The following is a 21,227-nucleotide window of genomic DNA, read 5'->3' as shown; positions in this document are numbered from 1 at the left end:
GGCTAGGGGTCAAATCAGAGCTGCAGCCGCCGGCCTATATCACAGCTACAGCAACACCAGACCCGAGCTGTGTCTGTGATCTACACCACGGATCATGGCAACTCCAGATCCTTAACCCACTGAGCGAGGCCAGGGATCAAACCTGCGTCCTCGCAGATACTAGTCAGGTTCGTTTCCGCTGAGCCACAACAGGAACTCCAGATAGGCATATTTTTGTAAATAAGATTTTAATAACGTCTTGAATATGCTTGTCACTTATTTCCATAGCAATGATTTTTCCAATCCTAGAAAAAAACTTGCTGTATTGACTTACTGAAAGACTTGTACACTATCCTTCATGAGTGACATAAGGAATTTCTATGGCCTAATAGTCACTAAAGCCATTCACCAACTATTTCCAGTTTTATTCCTGGGCGCCTGGTAAGGTTGTCCTCCTTTCTTGATTTCTTGACGTAGAGCCATGTGTTGTGTTCCAGCCACTGAAAGAGGAGAAGTGAGGTGCACAACATTTGGTAGGAAGCTTTAAGAGTGTGTGTAGTATTTGCCACGTTCGCCTTTTCCTGCATTTGGGAAGTGCAGAAGCATGAGGCGAAAGTCTCTTCTCAGATTCCCTCAGTGAGGGTGGCATGGAGTAGGGCCCCTCAGTGATGCCCAGACTGTAATGGGCATATCACATGGGTAAGAAATCAACCTCAGTTGTTTCAAGCTCCTGAGATTTGGAGCTCAGGAGCTCCAAAACAATCCATACTGGCTGATTCGCAAGGATCATTTTGATAATACATCATTTCTGTCCAATTCATAACTTTATGGCATAAAGTGTCACACCATCACATATTCAGGATTCCCAGAAAATAGCCAAGTAAACACCGTGTGTTTCAATCCCCAATCCCTTTTTCCAAAAGGGACACTTGGAGACACTTACTATGTGACCAGCTCTCAGTTAAAATAGGAATCAAAGAAGAAGCAACAACCAAGAGAAATTGGAATCCACATTTATTGATGAGAGATATATACATAAAGGTTAAAACACTTAGTGACATATTGGATTTACAGATTATTTCCAGTATATAAAGAACATCCAGTTATTTTACACATGACAGTTATTTTACACATGTTAAAGTAATCAGTCCACATTGTAAGAAAGCTTAGAAAACAAAATATTTCAACTACTCAAAATGTGCTTTGCCACCAAGGCATTTCCTAGTACCATATAGAAGAAAACCACCCCCAAATTAGTTGACATTTTTATCTCTTTTTTTTTTTTTTCGTTCATTAGTCTTTAAACACTATGTGCTATAGATGCTCTGAGTGACATGACCTTAGACGAATGGGGATTGGGAAACATGAGGGAAACAATTATTCTTATCTTTCATTCTGGACACATGAGAATCTTCAGAGGGGATTCCGCCTAAAAGCTAGCTTGCTTTCAGGAAGGTTTCTATCCTGAATTTGACAGGAATTGAAGAAACCACATTTTTCAGAAAAAAGAAAACATGTGCCTGCCCACATTCACATCCCTTCTCTCCATTCATTGGAGAAGCCACTGAAAATGAACGTGTTTTGTATCCTCAGAGGATCGCCCAAGTTTTGCTCCTCTCGTGAAAAGAGAAGGGCACTCAGTGGTCCCAGCTGCACTTGGCCATTCTTCTCTGTCCTTATGGAGGCAAAGGGGGTTCCAGGAACTATAGACCCCTCAGCGGTCCACTTAGTGATAATGAGAATGTGTGTTTGAGAGGCAAATATATAATGTATTAATTAACCTCATCTTCAGCCCCTTGAGACACGCGGACACACAGCCTACTAGGTAGAGGTCCTAGTCCCGTCACATATGTGGGATCTGTGCTTCATCAATTGGTTTTTTTTTTGCAACCCCAAAGCTACACACCGACCATTCCTGTGCTTCTCTATTTTTCTAGAGACAACTGTGCAGTTTACTGCCAAAACGTGTGCTTCTGTGGGGTTTCTCCTGCTTGGCAGTTAGTCAGTGAATGTCTTTCTTGTACCTGACTCAAGGGGACAAGGCTCTTCAGAACCTTTATGTCATGAGCATCATGACCAGTATTTGGCAACCAAAGAGACAGACCTTTACCTAATGACATGAGGCTGACAAGCTCATGCTCAGAAGCAGACCAGCCCTTCCTCTCTCTGAGCCCACTCCACCAAGTGAAGGAGGGCTGTAGATAAATATTCTCATTCGAACTCTACCTAAGCCTAGATAAGCCAAAGTTCCACAGCTGCATTCACTGTGCTCTACAGAGGTGTCAGGTGACCTTTCCATAAGAATCATGACACACAGCCAACCCTCCCTTACCCTGAATTGCATATTTACAAAGATACTGGACACACACAGACATTCAAATAATCATCGATACAAAGGATTCATAGATAAATTCTTCACCGATATACATTCCCAAGTCACAGTAAGAAAGAGGAGAAATGATTCACGACGAGCTATCTAAGAAGGGTTTGCAAAACATCCATCAACAAGTCTACTGCACTTAGATTAAGAGCCAAAAATGGCATTTAAATTAAATTACAATACATCTATATACCATTTCACTGAAATTACACAGATACCTACATTATAGCTACACAAAGTGCATAGGCACTGTCCTTCATGCGTGAACCAAGTGTTACTGTGTGCACACAAGAACTTCATGCTTGACAGCTATCTGTACTTGAAAACCACAGATACAACTGTTGCCAGTTGAGGGCACATCTAATCTGTTTGCTTACTGAGGAGTGGGTTCAAATACACACCTGTACACTTTCTATGTAACTATTTTCCTAAAACATAGCAAAAATACTATAGCCCTACAACCATATCAGAAAGTGTGTTTGGCAGAAGGAAGACACCCCGCCACCCCCCACCCCCCGTCTTTGCAGTGGTTAGTGATCGCCTTTGGGGGAAATTTACATGGATTGTTACTCACCTGAGGACAGAATCTATCTGGGCTGCTTCTAAACAATTCTGATGTGACTCTAAGCCCCAGTGATAGAGTATTGCTTCACGGCCGGTACTAATATTTTTGTTCTTAAAAATATGTGCTGAATTTATTAACAATGCAACAACTACACTGCCAATTTTCTTGGTGAGAAGGAACAGTGCCAAATCTGTCCTGATTTGCTTCTGAGCCCTCGCCCTCAATCTCTGCCACTGAAAGTTGTACTAAGCTAATTTTCCTGTAAACTAGGAAGGCATGGGAAATTCTGACATAGAAATGATCCCACTATTATCACTTTATTTTTCCTTCTTTCCGGGGAAAAAAGCTTAGCTGGAAAAACAAGGCCTGGTGTCAAACATGAGTCAGCACCATTCCTCAGGTTAAAAAGATGAATTACTGAAATACATATCCTAACCAGCTAAGGGATGAAGTGATTTGTTGTTCTTGATGGTCATTTTGTTCTTTGTGTCACAAAGAAGTGTGTTCTTAAAATTTTCAAATGTGGCTGTATGCTCAGGAAACAACGGACAGCTCTAAATTGCTGTAGAGATGTCCTGTGCTCTATGTAGTTATAATTCTACCTGTGTGGTTATATAGAAAATACTGTATGAAAATATGTCTGCAAAATTACAGATACTAAATAGATCAATTCAGTCTACACTGAGTTCTTTATGGTTTATGAAGAATAGATACAAACCTGTAACATCATTAAAGGCTAAATCAATAGGAAACATAGACTCTCCAGGACTCCGAATACATTTTCTCATGCTCTTTATAAATAATAGCAAAGACGACCCAGGGATTTGTTTTAAAAAGAGTGTAAGGTTGAGCTGGAGGAATCAGTGAGTCTGGGGTGCAATACTGATCAGAGGGCAATATATTATCCCTGATCACATAGATTTTTACCAGGAAGCCAAAATATATCTGCTGGCAGCAAGATCAGATTAGATTCACCGTGTGCCAGCTCTCCCCTCAAGCTGTAGAAAACAAAGAGAAAAACAATATACAAAAATCCTCACAAAAGTAGTTTTCTATATACAAATCTAGATCTATAGTGACCAGATAACCTGATCTGTCTTGTGCAACATGGAGATGCAATGCTGAGGTTTCCCAGAGGAAGGAGGAAGGGAGGGAGTGAAGGTCATTTATGGAAGGATCTGGATGCCAAGGGATGAGTTCCTAGTTCCTGGAGAAGCAAACCAGAGTACCAATGTTCTGATCCTACATCTCAGAGAATTTGCTCCATGGGGACGAAACCTCAGAGACATGCTAGACCAGCTTCCTTGGCTGGTGTGTGCCTTTCTCTCCTACCAAAGGCAACAGGCTGTTTCTAGGCAAGCTCAATGGTTGCCATGAGAAGAAACAGAGCCCCAGAAGGAGCAAGGCTCCCACTGCATCATCCCCAGCTCCACGGGGGACAATGACAAGGGTAGCAGTCAGCCGTTATGTTCCAACACTCACCCAGGCATGGGGGGGTGTCTCCAAGAGGAACAGACCTGTCGCTACCGGGGCTGTAGGTCCAGGGCTGACTCTGCCAGACAGAGGGATCTGTTCCAGAAGCAGGTTTTATCCTCAGCATAAAAGGGCCTTTTGTAACAAGCAGAAGGACTTTAAACAAATATCAAAGTGGATACTTGCTCCAGAGTTAAGAAGGAGAGGCAAGACCGGACATAGGGGAAAAAAAAAGGTCTGATCAGTAATTACTTAGGAGATTATTGAGAGTGAATGAGATAAGAACTTGAGGGCTTCTCTTGCTTTTCTGTATGTTCTTATCTAGGTCAGTTAAGAAATATCTTCTTCGTGATGTTCTTTAGTACAGAAGTCAGATCTTCTGCACTAAAAATTTAAACAAACCAACAAAAGAACTAAGCCAATTCTTTTAGCACTAGCTTTACATCTCTCGCCCCCAGATCTGCAGAGCTGCAGTCTTCTCTGGCAACAAAGGTGCTTACAGTACATGAATACCAAACCTATTCCGTATTTAGCAGAAATGTGGACAAACAGCAAGGATGCAAACAGCAGTCCGTTACAGAGGTACCAGAATGTGCAAGATATTGTTCAAAGGCCATGGCTGGTGACATGCACCTTGCAGACAGACCATGCATTTTATCCACCCTAGAAACTCTGGGTCTTGAAGAAGGCAATGATCACCAATACAATGCCACTCCTGTAAGACAGACCTTCTCCCTCTGGGATGTGGTGGCCACCATAAAAGCAAACCAAGAGGAACATCTGCAAATGAACATCAAACATCCCTACATATCTCCCCAGAGAAAAGACTTGGTCCCAGGGCCCACCCTATGCGTGGATGTGCGTGCCTGCATACAGGTAGAAAGAGAAGGGATTTACAGAGAGTTGCTGTTATTGTGTAAGTCTTGCACCAAATTTCATAAGCATGTTCAAGATTATTTGCCAAAGGCTCCCAAATTCCCATGCTGGGTTGGTGATTAGGACCATTTAGGAGGAAATTGTGTGTTTCAGGTATTCAGCATCAGCTGTGTCGCTATAGCAGGAATGATGCAAGACCTTGTGGGAGGTTATAGACCCATCCTGGCCCCTCATGGTGACTCTGGCAGTATCTCTCCCTGAGCTGAACTGCTACTTCTATTAGGACAGTGCCTTAGCAAAAGGCGGTTTTATAAAAGGATGTTTGTTTGTATCCCCACACACCGAAATGAACATGGCCATCTTCCAAGCTTGTTGTCAAGCATCAAAAGAAGAGAGAGGTTTGAATTCAATGTCTTCCAAACTGACTATTCACTCTCATGGGCGCCTATGACTTAAAATATAAATAAGTATATTTTTATAGTAGTAAGCCTGTTATGAAAGAAGAAATTAAAGCAGAGATCATTATAGCATGGTGTCTTAGTGCTGAAAGGGGAATTTAATCATTCATCGAGTCCTTCACTTTTCTTCAATGGGGCTCAGGTGGAAAGTGACTTGTGTAAGTTCCATGATAAAAACGGGCAGAGTCTGAGTCAAAAGTTACCTCTACCCAACTGCATTATTTCTCATCTTTATGTCATTCCCTGCAGTAACTGTGTTGTGCTATGAAACTAGATACTACTTAACTAAGACGCTCTGTTATCTTTTCTAAAAACAAGTCTTGTACTAACTCAGATGGTCACTTACTATACTGTCTCTTAAGCGGCAACAATGATCATCGGAATAAGAAGAGAGGAAAAGGAAGAGCCGAAATTGGGTTTTCTTTTTGGAAAAATCATAAACAACTAGTGCCTGAGCAGCTTTAAACGTAGTCCATCCAAAGAGACCAATCTGCCTACCGTGTGACCTGCCAGGGTTGGCATTCGGTGGACCTTCTTGGTTTTAGCCAGAAATGACCAGATATGAGCCCATTCATCTTCTGCGACAACTAGATTTACAGGACTCTCACTTCAGAACTCCTTCAGGCTCTTTGCTTTTAAACCTAATCTTTTTAGGCTCCTAGACCACAATATCTTCAAAGAACAAGTATTCCAATAATTGAAAAAATCTCACTTGGTCCTTTTTCTTGGCTTGAAATGAATTCATTTAGAGAGTAGGCAAAGCCAAACTAGCAAGCCCTGCAACAGCACAGCCCTGAGTGTTGAAGAGCAGTGACGTGGAAGAGCCACTTCCACTGGGTGGAAGTGCTGAGCATTTAGTCACCACACCAGGCAGGAGCTGCCGAGGCTTGCTTAGCAAGAGGAAGAACTATGGAGAATTCTCTCTGAACATGTGGGCACCTAGTTGGTTCTTTGCTGTATTCCCGACAGCTGCTTGATTCAGATCACGAAGATCTGCATGATCTAGACGATTGCCTTGATTGTCTGGCGCTCATTGCATGGAAAATATAGCACAGACAGAACCCTTGATTCAGACAAAAGTGAAATATGGTACAGTAACTTTTGCTATTTGGAACAAAAGGAAGTGTGGTATTTGCCAAAACATGGCAGGACTGGGTTTCCTTTTGGGGACCCCGTAGGCAAGTTACTCAACTCCAAAAGGGCTTCTTGACTAGATATACACTTGTAAAGGATATATTTCTCTATGCACGAGTCCTCTGATTTACCGGTCATTGGGATTCCTGACCCATACCTACCAGGAGAATATCTCCTGTAAACGGAATTTCCCCTAAGCCTTTCTCAGCTTCCACCAGTCTATACCCAAATGCTAGGCATTTTGACACCCTTTCTTTAGCCGTTCATGAACATCCAAGCTTATGAGTAGAGAGAGGTAAATATTTGTATTTTATGGAATATGGTAACTTCTGCAGGCAATGAGACCATAGGTTGAGTTTCCACACCCAATGAAAAGCAAAAATTGAATCTAGTAGCTACTTGGTTCAGAACTTGTCATCTGAAGTTTTATATGGAAGGTCTGCACCATCTAGATGACTGCCTTGATTCTCTGATGCTCTTTGCATGGGAGGTACATCCTCAGAGATCTAAGGTAAGGCTTTACCTTGCAAGGTAAGCCCCTTTTTTCACTGATTGGATTGGATTCATTGAATTTTAGTAGGTATTCCAATGATGATGATGCCATTTGGGTTTCCCAAAGGATGAAAATGAGAAAGGGGAGAATAAGAGTCTACTTAGTTGGTTTTCTCCTGAAACTATTCTGATGCCTAAAAATATCAAATGAGTCCATAAAAAAAGATAGTGTCGCCAAAGCCCTAACCTAACAAAACTTACAGGATGCAGTTTATGTATCTGGCCTGCCATGTCTGTATACATGTATAATATTTATGCATCATCAAAAATTAATGGACTGTTACAAGCATTCATATTTGTGTTGGACCTATTAAAATAAATCTATGCATATAACTGATAGGTTGTAATATCCTATTTAGAAAAAGGAGGTTAGAGGTATATTCTGGATCTATTTGTTTTGTTTATGGCACATAGCCTGGCAGGGAAAATCCCAATGGGCATGGCATAGGAAGAATGAACAAGACCTAAAACACAAAAAACAAAAACAGAGGACACACTCATATGTCAGCTCTACATACGTTTTAGATTTTCAGGTTAGTCTTGAATTTCAGAGATTCCTTTTTTTAAACTATGATTTTGTTGGACTTCCAGACAAATTGATTTCCTAAGTACATTCTTAGGAAACTTATTGCATACAGACTCAAACCAGAAAAAACTTGCTTTGTTAAGCTGTGCACCAAGTTTCTTCTGAACATTTTGTTCTCTTATATACTTACAGGCTAACTCGATCACTAGGAAAAAGCTGAAGACAAGGGAAGAAGGAAGACTTTTAGGCAGAGTCTTAGGGAGATGATCCTGAGACCACGCCTTCAAACAACACATCGGCATGCACAGGTGCTAAGCTGACCTTGACAAGCAAAATCACAAGCTCCTAGGTGCCTTGCCTAGAGCCTTCTTCTCATCATAAAAAAGCTCTTGGGAGCACCACTTAAAGACCCTCCTTAACAGTTTCATAGTTAAATTCAGGAACTGTCTCTTCCACCCACAGCATCTGCTGTAAAGGATGCACTTTTCTGTTACTACATTTCAGCACACCCTCAGCCACCCTTTCAACCAGCCAGCCAATGAAAAGGAAGACTGATGCCATTTTTTTTTTTTAAACAGCAAAAAGCTGCTTAATACTGCTCTCCAGTGATTCGTCTCCCAAAGTAACTAGGGCTTAAGAGACAATACTATTAGAATTTCATGTCTCTTGGATGTTCCAAAGGTATCTGGTTTGGAAGAGAAAAGACACAAGGAGCAGGTAATAAAGGGTATGTGAAGTCTATAAGCATCTTCTCTTCGAGAATTTGGGCTCCATGATTATCCATGAATGTCTTGTTGCCCATCTGCTGGCCTCAGATGACCACCCGACTCCCTCTCAGACCAAGGTTCTACACACTCCTTAGAGTTAAATGTGCTTGATTTCTCAAGGATTCATGTTCAAGTCCTTAGCAAACTCCCAAAGCCAGCAACCTTGGGAAAACACTGTGGGTTATTCAGTAGAAAATGACAGGACAGACATGAAACAATGTCCCTTGGAGGTGCCTACAGCTTGCAAGGCGCTGTGCTAATTCGATTATGTATTCTTTCCACCTTTCACAGCCTTGAAAAGATTCCATCTGTAAAATTCTGCAGAGCCATCCTTTGTTCCTACTTCATGGCTCAAGGCAGCCTTGACCTTGCCATGGGAACGTCACCTTTGTAGGAGTTTGCATGTGTTTGTTTTCTGTTCCTTTTCACGGAGAAGACTGAGGAGGAAGATTGGCTCTGCTTCCAACTGTGTCCTGGAACTGGGTTTAGGTGCTTTGATATACTAGAACAAGAAGCTTTCTACATATTAGGTAACTAACAGCATTTTGGTTTTACCAAGAGATTAGTACTAAAAGAGGTGCAGCCCACACAACTGTCCTCCCTCTGTGAAGAGGATACAATGATTAAGCCTTCCAGTTTGATGAGAATATGATTGAAATGATTTGAGAATTAAGAATGCCTTTCTTGAAGGGTAGAAACCCAAATAAGAATTTTATAGATGAAACAAAGAAACGGAAGCATAGATCAAATAACCTCATTTGATTCGACTACGCCAGGTGATGCAAAACCAAACACAAACAAATCTGCAGCTTTGAATCTGGTCAAAAGGTATGTTGAGTGTGCTCTCTGACTTTTGTCAGTATATACAGCAGTTATAGGCAAATAGAACTGCCACAATATACAGCAGTTATGTGCAAACTGCATCCTAATCCATTATCGAATTTAGACCCAATTATGAAACATACTTTGAAATTCCAACAATTATGCCCGTAGACGAGACGGGGTAGAGCAGAGGCTCAGAGGGTTCCATGATCCGCTAACTCTAAGAGTGCGGCTCCCACTCCAATGCTCTTTGAAGCATTTAGTTTAAAGAGTGTACAGAAGACAAACTGTCCAAGTTCCCTGCGACAGACACTTTCTTTTACTCAACACCAGGGCAAATGCTATGAGACATTTAAGGGGATTTACTTCTAGAGGCTTCCAACAGAATCTCTTGTGCATTACAAGGCGAGGCATGGAGAACACTGGAAGAAGTAGCACACTGGGTGTCTGCTCATGATTCCAAAACCCTGGCACGTGCCACACGGCTTCAGTCCTGTCTCCTGGGAAAAAGAACATCCACAGTTCTGCATCTTGAGAGAAAAGGGAAGCTGGCAAGAACGTGTCTTCGATTCAAACTGATTCCTCCAGCAGCATCCAAAGGATAATACACGTGAGAAAATTAGACAGTTACGAAGCATTATTTGGCAAAGACACAGCACCGTGCCTATCACTGATTCGCAACGGACCTTCTAAGCCTCAGCTAACAGAGTAAGTAAACATAGAAATATATGCTTTTTTTTTTCTTTTTAAAGAAAGCTTGTTTATATCCTCTTTTTAAGATAGGCTGGGGAGTTTATTCAAGAATTTGATGAGAGTCATATCTTTATTTTTCACGTTTCCAAGCTTCCTCCTCAACGCTGCAGTCGGCTGACTTTCCATTGGCTGCCAGAGTTACCTGGAAATAATTATCACCAACATCCAGCTTACAGGCCATGAACCAGACCCCCCCACACACACCCCCCGGGGTCATGTGGAGGAGCACCAGGCCCAGGTTCATATTCCATTACTTCAGGGTGAATTTTAAATGCTGTTCCTTCCTAAACGATTTTGAGCTTGGTCTTGGCTTTTAATGCGGATTTGTGAGCATTAAAAAATACATATATATATATATATATATTTGCCTTGTGGGGAGGGTATTAAAGGACTAGAGAGACTTTGTGAGTTGGGGGAGAAATAACTTCTACTATGCATTTAGGGCTGTGAGGGTGTCTGATTACCCCTTGACCCCTTATACAATAATGCAGCCTTTAAGACACGGTGCTACTCCAAACAACCACAGAGGGAAAAAAAAATTCCAGAACTAGGCATCTAGTTCTACTCATGCACGTGAAAGATTCAGTTGCAATGAGGCCAGGTGTTTTTTCTGTGAATCCATTTTTTTTTTTTTTTTTTTTTGTATTTTCTAGGGCCACACCCGCGGCATGTGGAGCTTCCCAGGCTAGGAGTCAAATCAGAGCTGTTGCCGCCGGCCTACACCACAGCCCCATCTGCGACCTACGCCATAGCTCACAGCAACGCCGGATCCTTAACCCACTGAGCAAGGCCAGGGATCGAACCCGCAACCTCATGGTTCCTAGTTGGATTTGTTAACCACTGAGCCATGATGGGAACTCCAAAGTTTTTTTTTTTTTAAGGCTGCACAGGCAGCATATGGAAGTTCCCAGGCCAGGGCCCGCATCTGAGCTGCAGCTGTGACCAAAAAACAGTCACAGTTAAAACCCACTGTGCTGGCCCGGGGATCGAAGCCACACCTCCACAGCGACCCGAGCCACTCCAGTCAGATTCTTAACCGACTGTGCCACAGTGAAAACGCCAACACATCCAATTTTAAAATCAGAAATCATGAGGGTCTGGCTCTGTCATATAAGCTACCCAGGCTTTTAACATTAAAAAAGGAAAGGAGGGCCTTAAAAACCTGAGATCTGTGACAGGCATATCCAAATTAATTCGATGCAGATATTAATTAATCAACTGTAATCACCAGATTGTCCATATTATGCTTCCCTGGCTCTGAGCGAACTGAACCCTTACACGGAATGGGAGGCTTTTTCCCTCCTCTTCTAAGTCGTTTTCCTAGCTTACCTTCCATCTGTCTGTCCTCAAGGTCATGTGCAAACTTAAACCCACGACTGATATTCCACATAATGAAGAGACTGGATTTATGGAAGCATTAGGATATGGAGACATGACAAACGCAGCAATGTTTGAAAGCAATCTGACCTTCTTCGTACCCATGTGGAAGTGAGTCGCATGCATTAGGAACACACACTACATGCTAGGAACAGAAAACCGAGGGCTTTGCATGAACCAAGCAAATGAAAATTGTAAACCGCTCATTCCTCCAGTCCCCATGAGATCCCCACATCTTTTAAAAAAGAAAGACCATGCAACAAGCAATGACAGCATCACATGCAGTTATTCTGATTAAAATTTAAAAAAAAAATTGCATTAACTTCAAGCTACGATTACAAGGCAAGAGTTTGAAAATAGACAGACCTACATGACATAACAATGCTTAAAGTGGTTAGAGGTATGACCAGAGTGACAGCAAATTTGTTCCCCTTCAGTGAACTGTCAGAAAAGGCTGCCAGGGACAAGCTGTCTGCCTGGAGCAAGCTGCCTATTCACCATGACCTTGAATGTACCTGTTTGGCTTTCAGTGACGAACCAGATCAATAGTTGTGCCAAATTATAAATCACAGTGTGGTGCCTTTGGAAACCAGACAGAACTCAGTGTGGAAGGCGGGGGTGGGGGGATTGTTGTTTTCAAATACTGGGACCTGTGTTTCAAAAGTAGCTGGGACAGCGGGGTATTTTGATTGTTTGTTTGTTTTTTGTCTTTTCAGGGCTGCACTTGCGGCATATGGAGGTTCCCAGGCTAGGGGTCGAATCGGAGCTGTTGCTGCCAGCCTACACCACAGCCACAGCAACGCAGGATCTGAGCCATGTCTGCGACCTACACCACAGCTCACAGCACCGCCAGATCCTTAACCCACTGAGTGAGGCCAGGGATCGAACCTGCAACCTTATGGTTCCTAGTCAGATTCATTTCTGCTGTGCCTCGACAGGCGCTCCCCCTTTTTTTTTTTTTTTTTTTTTTTTGGCATTTCCTTTTTTCTGGCTGGATTAAGGAAAGGGGGACTCTACACCCCAATCTATTCTACCCCATTCTGTTCTAACACTGGGTAATAGAAAAGCAAAAAGGGGAGAGGACTGGCAGTAGGCATTGAAGGCTCCCATCTCAGTTTTCAAAGCAGCGAGACTGGGAATGGACCATAAGGAGGTTCAAAGACAAAAGTAAATGTGTCTCAGATATTCTGGGAAAGCTCGAAAATTCATCTCCATAGCCCTGGCTGCCTCCTCTGCACTTTGGTGTCAACTCAGTTAATTGGTCTAGAGCCAACAGGGTCAATGTGCCTCACCTATCAACTGAGCTGAACCCAATCACTTCACTAAAAAATGCAAACGGCAGAATAGTTGTTAAACCAATATGGCCATTTCATCATTTCCATGATCTGCTCAGTTTCACCACTGGACCATCTAAATACACATTCGCCAATGAGTTGCAGGTGGTTGCTTTGGTGGTCAGTCTCCTAGAGAGACCGAGCTACTATCTCTATGGAATTATCCAGCAAAAAAAAAAAAAAAAAAAAAAAAAAGTCTCTGAATTAATGCACAAGATCAAGATGCTAAAAGGATACACTCAGTAAATATTTCTGAAGAGCATACTGCATCCCTGGTACTCCTTTAGGGCACAGCAATGATAAATGGGGACATATGGGGACATTGCCTCTCTCCTTATGGGCTTACTTCCTAATGAGAGGGGCAGTTGACTCATATTTCCCTTTAGGGCTTGAACTGTTTTGCTTTAAAAATGAAGCAAATGTGTCCTGATGTGCGTCATGTTTTTTAAAGGAAAAAAGTCTGAATTTTAAAGGTATCTCCACACCTACATACCTTCTTCAAAACATATCCTATACAATATTAAGAAGCCTGTGAGATGCTCTGAAAGGGCCATACCAAAGGTAACTAACCATTAGGATTCTTTTCATATATAACATATATAATTTTATTTTGCTTCATAATACTAGTTTTCCTTGTATGGCAGTAATTGGGATCAAGTTATATCTCCTCTATGTAACTGTACCTTCCTTTTGCTGTCCTCCAATGCCAAATTCAGGGCTTTGCAGATTATGGGCACTCAATAAAACTTGATTAATAATTAAAATATAGGAAGTCCTAGGAATAAGACGGGGGTGCTCAACTAAACCCCACAAGGCACACAATAAATACTCATTAACAGGGCATACAGCCATTTCATGGAATGCTGACTCTTGTTGACCAAAGCTAACATTTTGATGGGGAATAATCCAGCACATTCCTTTAGATGTGGGAAACACTAACTTTTCAGCAGAATGGAGTATGTACCATTTAGGTGCATCTGAATTTCCAACAATTGTAATCATTTTCCCTGAGTCAATTAATTTAGGCGATTGCCTCTTGATGGGTGGGGCCCCCCCTCTAATTTGCATCAGAGCCCTGGTGTACCCACACAGGTAGCTGGTACAAAGAGGGTGAGCCAAAGATGGTGGCTGGACCTAAGCTGCAGTCCAATAAAGACAGTTGCTTCTGGGTCATCCCTAGTTGCCTGGGCAGAAGCCAAGACGTATATGCGGAATGACCCAGAAATAAATGCAGGGAGAAATGAACTATTAAATGAGATCTTGTCAACAAGAGTCAAAAAGGTATCAGAAATCTGTGTTGGGTTCAGATTGTCCTCAGTTGTTGCCTGGAACCATTTTTAGCAACCCAACCCCCAAAGTTGACCCCAATCACCTGCCAGGGTTTTTCCAAGTTTGTTTCACTCTGGTCATGACACACGGTCTTTGACAATGTAAGTTAGATACAATGAAGGCTAGACAGAGCCCATCAAGCTTGAAGACTTAAGCATTCAACAGCTTGGAAAAGAGTCCAGAACATCCATGCTTCAGGAAAGATGGTGCTGCCAGGCAGTGTCTGACACACGGTGTTGTTTAAAAGACATCTATGGATAATTTCCCTGAAGGAGAGTTATTCTTTACTTGAAAATACTTCACCATTTTTGGAGCAAAGTCACTGCCAGATCAAAACTCACCTTCCCACGAAAATAAGTGAGAGAACGAAGCTGCACAAAGTTATGGGAGCACATTCTCCACCAATACATGATATTCAGCAAGGCGGAATACTTATGCCATAAATCATATGATTCTGAGTATTTCTGTTCGTGTTTCACTTGAGGATTGGAAGAGTCGGAAACCAGGAAAGCCCTAAAAGCCACAAATTCTTGAGCACAGTATTCAAAGAGAACTGATTGAATTTGTGGAGTGGGTGGGTGGGGGAACCAGAATGATTGTTTTCTATCACACGGACGAAACAAGCAACTGATTGGCTCTTTCACTGTTAGACGTGTTGATTTCCTATCACGTTAGACACAGAGTTGGATGATCTGGGACTCGCACAAGCTTGAGTTACGTGATTCTTTAGAAAAATAAATATGATAAGAATCCATGCAGGGCTTTTGTGTTTGCAGTAAGAAACTGAGCATGCACTATTATATACAGGTCTCAATATCCATGAATGGGAAAGGTACCTTGCACTCATCTACTATGACAGAGTTGTGTGCAGCATAGACACACTGGTTAGAGTTGCTTTCTCTATGGTTCTTCATGTCATCATAAATGGACTGGGTCTTGGTCATTTCGATATCTTCATGCACTCGGTGCTGGGAATCAATGGTTTCCAGCTCAGACTTGGAGAGGTGATAGACTATCCCAGCCCCAAAAGAGTCCCCCACGACATTGACGGACGTTCTCATCCTGTCCCTGGGGACGAAGAACAGAACGCGTTGAGTGAGGAAGCAGTACAATGCGATGGTTGGGTCAAGGTCTGGAACGGAAAGACCTGGGATTGAGTTCCGGCTCGACCTTCCCTCCTGCCTGGTCTGGGGCAAGTGACTTAACTTTTATGAACCTCCGTTTCTTTACTGGTCATTTGGTGACAACCGTCATACTTCTCTTGCACGCTTGTGTGAAAATTAAATGAGATCATGTACAATAAATTGCTTAGCAAAATGTTTAATGAACGGTAAACACCCAATAAACAATGGCCACGAGAAAGGAGAGGAGAGGAGGAAGAATTCGAGGAAATAATGTGCCCAGATCTCAGAATTCGTGCCCACACTGCAGCCATTCCTAGCTGTGCCCAGCCATTTCTCTTGATTTGAACTATTCTTGGAAAACTCCAGATTTTCTCTAGTTATTTATTAATTAACAGGAAAGAGTAAATCACCTGTGAATTTCCCCATAATAGAAAACTCATCTTTCTGGAAGGATCAAAACTAATGCTCCCTTTTCTCCTGGAGCCCGGTTTCTCCCCGCAACACACATCCACAGGCACAGCTGCTGGGTGAGAAACTCCGTCACAGTGTTGTCCCTGACCAACGTGCAGAGTGACTGTGTATCCTGAGAAAAACAGAATATTTTCTCTCACTTTCTCTATTACCTTGAAAAAAATTAAACCTTCCAGAGGGCCTCTTGAGCCAGGAAGGTTTGAGAAAAATCCATCTGCAAAGCTTGTTTCTCAAGTTCTGACCTAAAGAATAGGATGGTTGATAACTCTCCCTCCTAAAAGGTCAGCAGCAGGAAAAGGAATTAAGTTCTTAAGAGTAAGTTATATTCTCTCACTTGTAAGTTTATTTATTTATTTAATTTTTTTCAGGGCCACACCACAGCGAATGGAAGTTCCCAGGCTAGGGACTGAATCAGAGCGGCAGCTGCCAGCTTACACCACAGCCACAGCAACACGGGATGTGAGCTGTGTCTGTGACCCACACCACAGCTCATGGCAATGCCAGATCCTTAACCCACTGAGCAGGGCCAGGGATCGAACCTGCATCCTCATGGATACTAATTGGTTTCTGTTACCGCTGAGCCACGATGGGAACTCCCTCTCACCTGTAAGTTTAAATCAGTGCAGAGTCCTTTTGACCACATTTATTCCATATGCAAAGTTCTAAAAAGGATTCTAGAAAAACCACAAAGGAACAAAAAGAGAAAAGAAGAGAAGAAAAGAAAAGAGAGGAGTTTAGGTCAAGATGCTGCTGAGACATTAGTCCAGACACTAGCCTTCCATCAATTCAAAATAAATAGATGAGGATACTAGAATTAGTTTAAGGCAAAGTGGAATCCTTAATTGGTTCTTGGAACAAGGCCCTGAAATAAATTCTAGCTGCTATAATCAAATCTATTTCTCATTAGAGAACAATAACAATGAAGTTGCACTAGGAAGAGGCTGGCCTGGTCCTCGTGCAAGGAGCTTGGGAGCCAGCTGTCCTTCTGGTTTCAAGCAGGAAGATGCTGCCCATGAAAAAAATAAAGATCAAAGCCTGGCCTCCACTCTCAAGGGCATCTGTCCATCTGAAAAAGCTTGTTTCCTCTTGTCTGCTTTAGAAGATCTGCCTCAGAGGGACAAAGTCTATACATGAAGGAAGACTGGGGTCTTGAGGTCACCACAGAATCAGGCAGAGATCGCTAAGAAGCCCCAGTAAGAGGGGATGACAAGGAATACCCGAGAGTGGTCAAGAAAAAGCATGGCCCTGGAGGCAAGCTGACGGAGATTCAAAGGCCAGCTTTTCCCCTTACCTGCTGGAAGACCCTGATCATACTTACCTTTGTAAGCCTTCCTTGTCTCATCTATAAAAGAGAAATAATAAAAATGTTTCCTACCTAAGGGTGGGTGTGAATATTAAATAAAATAACAAAATGCTTAGCACATTCCAGACATATAGTAAGAATTCCAAGAAAACAAACAGGATTATGTGATGTGTCCTTTAACGCTGCCATTCATCTTATCAAGTCGATTCAACTGTATTTTTGACAGTTCCCAGGTCAAGCATCCAAACATGCCCACTTAAGCTACTATTTCCCCCTAAGAACATTCACCCTCTATAGAGGAGCATCCCCATGGCAGCATTCTCAACTAAGCACCTGCACGTCATGCAAGAAAAGGAAAAGAAGTGACTCTTGGTTTTAGCCACAAAGAGGTCTTTATTGAGCTGGCAATCAAGTTTCTTTCTTTCTTTCTTTCTTTTTTGTGTGTGTGTGTCTTTTTAGGGCTGCACCTGCCACATACGGAGGTTCCCAGGCTAGGGGTCAAATTGGAGCTGCAGCTGCCAGCCTACACCACAGCTCACGGCAACACCGGATCCTTAACCCACCGAGCAAGACCAGGGATCACACCCACAACCTCATGATTCCTAGTCGAATTCATTTCCACTGCGCCACGACGGGAACTCCATGACCTGGCAATAAAGTTTCAATACAGAAGCAGGGACAGAAGCCAGCTCACCATCGGTAGAAAACAGAATGAGATGTAAGGAAGGGAAGATACTATGTAGGATTGACTTGTTCCAGGAGACTGACTGAGAAGGTGAGGACAGGGCATGGCAGCTGGTGGCAGACAGAAGAGAGAATTGAGGGTTTGCTCTCCAGGCCACCAGGGGAATATCCGACCAACGCTGGGAAAGTCTGACTCTGGCCAAAAGCCGGAAAGGGGGATTTATGGTTCACATGTGGAAAATTTCTCCACCAGGCAAAGACTTGCATTTTTCCCCCCCAACTGCCTCCACTGTTCATGACACCTTGCTGACCTCCGCAGTTTTTAGGCTGCTTGGTCAAGAGAATTTCAGAGTGCCAGCTGCTATTCTTGGGTCTGGATATAGTGTCATAGGACCGTGAGAAGGGGACCGAGGTGAGACAGAACCTAAAAGTGCAGACCATATAGCTCGCCTTTGGGGGCTGCTGAGAATCAAAACCAAGAGGGGCTTGACAAGGTCTTCCGCGTGGAGGCCCTGGGTCTGGTTCCCTGGAAGAAAAGCCATCAGCCAAGGTGCTGTCTCTCGTTTCTCCTCAGCCTGCATCTCCTGGCAGGGAGATGGTGAGATAGTCTGAAAGTCCTGCTCCCAGAAACACAGAGCCAAGGGGACAAGGTCACTCAAAACTCATCGGGTCCCTTGTACTGGAGTGACCCACAGGAAATTGCCAATTTTTATGAGTCCAGAGGGCTATCTATTGGCAATTTCATATGATTCAGCTTAACAGCCATAGAAACCGACCCTCAGGTCTGCCTCTCAGAATGAAGGGTGTACGGTGCGGCAGAGGAGTCCCCTGGGGTCCTGGACCTTAAGCAGGCTGGCACAATGCTGGGCATCTGAGGGCTCAGACCACCTGGCATTAGGGAAGGGAAGGAAGGCCCACAAGAAGCACTGGTGAAAAGTGTGAATTCTGGATTCCAGCCTGGACGGCAATCCCACTCCCGTGGGAAGAGTTGCTTAGCCTTTTCGGCTCAGCTTCCTCATTTGGAAAATACAGAAAGTAATACCCATCTCCAAGTGTGTGGAGAAGATAACAGCTGCTAACAAGTATGGAGTCTTGTCCTTGGAGAGGCCCTCGGCCAGACTCTACTCCGCACTTAAAAGGCTTGACAGAGCAGCCACGATGAACTCAGCCTAAAAACTCAGCTCAACCTTCTGTGTTCATCACCATTATTAGTATATGGTGGGAAGTAATAATAACAGTCACCTCCTATTATTCGGGGAAAAGGGGGAACCTCCTCTGTTGTTCTTCCATCAAGTCTTATCCGTTCTTCTTGGGCACTTAGCGCACCATTGGGATTTTTTGACCTCATCCGCCCCCAAACTAGACTATGAGCCCTTTGAGAGGTGATGCTGTATTTTATCTGTTTATGACCTGGGCAGGGCCTGGGGAAGGAGGCAGGCAGGCCTGGGAAGGAGGCAGGGTGGGGCTGGATTGTTAGTTAAGAGGTAGAAGCAGAATTAACTCTAGAAAGAGAATTATCTTTTGTTGAGCAGATATCTGGTTGGGCATTTGGGTGGTGAAAAGCTAGGACACAGGGCAAGATCTGAAGAAGGAGGAAAGACACACAGAGCACCCCGATTCCCTTGCAGGGGAAACTGAGAGGGGTGTCTTGGGAGCTGGGGAAAGACGTGGTGGTGGAGGGGGGGTGGCCCCAGCAAGGCAGGGAGAGACTGGAACTAAACAAGTTTGGTAAGAGATTCCCAAGGGTTGGGGGCCACCAAAAGATTTCTTTTTTAAGAACATAGATGCCTATTATTAAATTTTTAGTTTCCATAAATTCTTATTAGCAATGATTACTTCAGAGAAACCAGACTTGAGATTATTGGGCTGGAAAAATTTTCCCTTCTTCCCTTCTAGAGTCTTTGACTGGTCTAATCATGAAATTGACATAAGACATGGCGTTCCCATCACAGTGCAGTGGAAACAAACCCGCCTAGCATCCATGAGGATGCAGGTTCGATCCCTGGCCTCACTCAGTGGGTTGGGGAGCAGGTGTTGCCGTGAGCGGTGGTGTAGGTTGCAGAAAAGGCTCGGATCTGGTGTTGCTGTGGCTCTGGCGTAGGCCGGTGGCTACAGCTCTGATTCGACCTCTAGCCTGGGAACTTCCATATGCTGGGGGTGTGGCCCTAAAAAAAACAACAACAACAAAAAAAAATTGACGTAAGACAGATTAACAGTGAAATTTAACTTTGTACATCCCTGAGCCTTATAAAAATAGGAGCCTCAAAGGCAGTCAGCAGTCGAGGTTTACCTGCCAGCCTGGGCAAAGGAAGGGGCCGAGGGTCTGGGGTTTGAAAGGGGAGGAAGACAGGTAAGTCTGTCCAATGAAAAAGTTCTTCTTGGTAACAGTGCTCTTCCTGGCATAGGCCTTCTAAATTCTTTTAGGGAGTTCAGGGGGAGGTTAAAAAGTGTCTCCTGAGTCTGCTGGGTCTTGACTGCCTTCACCTTAAAATAACCCACACACCAACTGGCTTTTTTTTTTGGGGGGGGGTCACATATTCTGCTCCTTCTCAAGATTAGATTGTAGGTGAAAGGAGACCTTTTTTCTTCTTTTAGGGCTGCACCTGTGGCATAGGGAAGCCCCCAGGCTAGGGGTCGAATCAGAGCTGCAGCGGCAGGCCTAGGCCACAGCTATGGCAATGCCAGATCGAAGTGGCATCTGCAACCTGAGCTGCTACTTGTGGCAATGCCAGACCCTTAACCCACTGTGTAAGGCCAGGGATCAAACCTGCATCCTCATGGATACCATGTCAGGTTCTTAACCCACTGAGCCACCACAGGAACTCTGGGGATGGGAGACTTTTCTTTCTTGTTTTAAAACTCCTAAATTTTGTCCTCCCCCTCGCTGGCATGTCTTTCTTTTATGATACAGTAGAACATGACTTTGCTGTGTGGAAAGATAACCCCACCTCCACCCCACTCCCCTGATGGGCACTTACACTGTGTTAAGTCAGAGACACTTTGGCAGGGAGGGAAGGACTTAGTTGAAAAGGGGTACATTCCATGCTAAGAAGGACAGAGAATGAAGAGGAGGTGAGATGTGGAAAGGAGGAGAAATCAGTGGAAGTGGGAAATCAAAGCAGGAGGTTTAAGTATAAGCCCCCAGAATCTTCAGATACAGGAGATGGAGGAATTGGTTTTCTTTCCCACCAGATATGCTATGGTGGTTAAATCAGTTGTGCATGTGTAAATATCAGATATGTGTGTGTCTCAGATAAGAGAACAAGAACCCAGATGGACAAGGGTGGAACACCCAAGTAACAGCCCCATCATCTCGGCTG

The 21,227-nt window shown here is 43.5% G+C and overlaps 1 protein-coding gene across 6 annotated transcripts in view; it reads right to left on the bottom strand.

Moving 5' to 3' along the window:
• Positions 1–976: 976 nt before the first annotated feature.
• The window catches only part of SLC1A2 (solute carrier family 1 member 2), a 168,472-nt gene continuing 148,221 nt past the window's right edge, over positions 977–21,227 (bottom strand). For all 6 annotated transcript variants that reach the window (XM_003480708.5, XM_085011449.1, XM_005660995.4 and 3 more), the window contains 2 exons: positions 15,162–15,393; positions 977–10,427 (listed from right to left, as the gene is read on the bottom strand). In XM_003480708.5, the coding sequence (XP_003480756.2) occupies positions 10,356–10,427; positions 15,162–15,393 (304 nt within the window). In that variant the 3' untranslated portion in view covers positions 977–10,355. The remainder of the gene's footprint in view (positions 10,428–15,161; positions 15,394–21,227) is intronic.

This window comes from Sus scrofa, chromosome 2 (genome assembly GCF_054392235.1).
Source record: "Sus scrofa isolate SSC_HxYL_T2T_F1_AM1 chromosome 2, Sscrofa_HxYL_maternal_Yorkshire_Landrace_v2.0, whole genome shotgun sequence".
Lineage (NCBI taxonomy): Eukaryota > Metazoa > Chordata > Mammalia > Artiodactyla > Suidae > Sus > Sus scrofa.
Note: the sequence above shows the minus strand (reverse complement) of the source record. Positions and strands in the feature narration are given on the sequence as shown.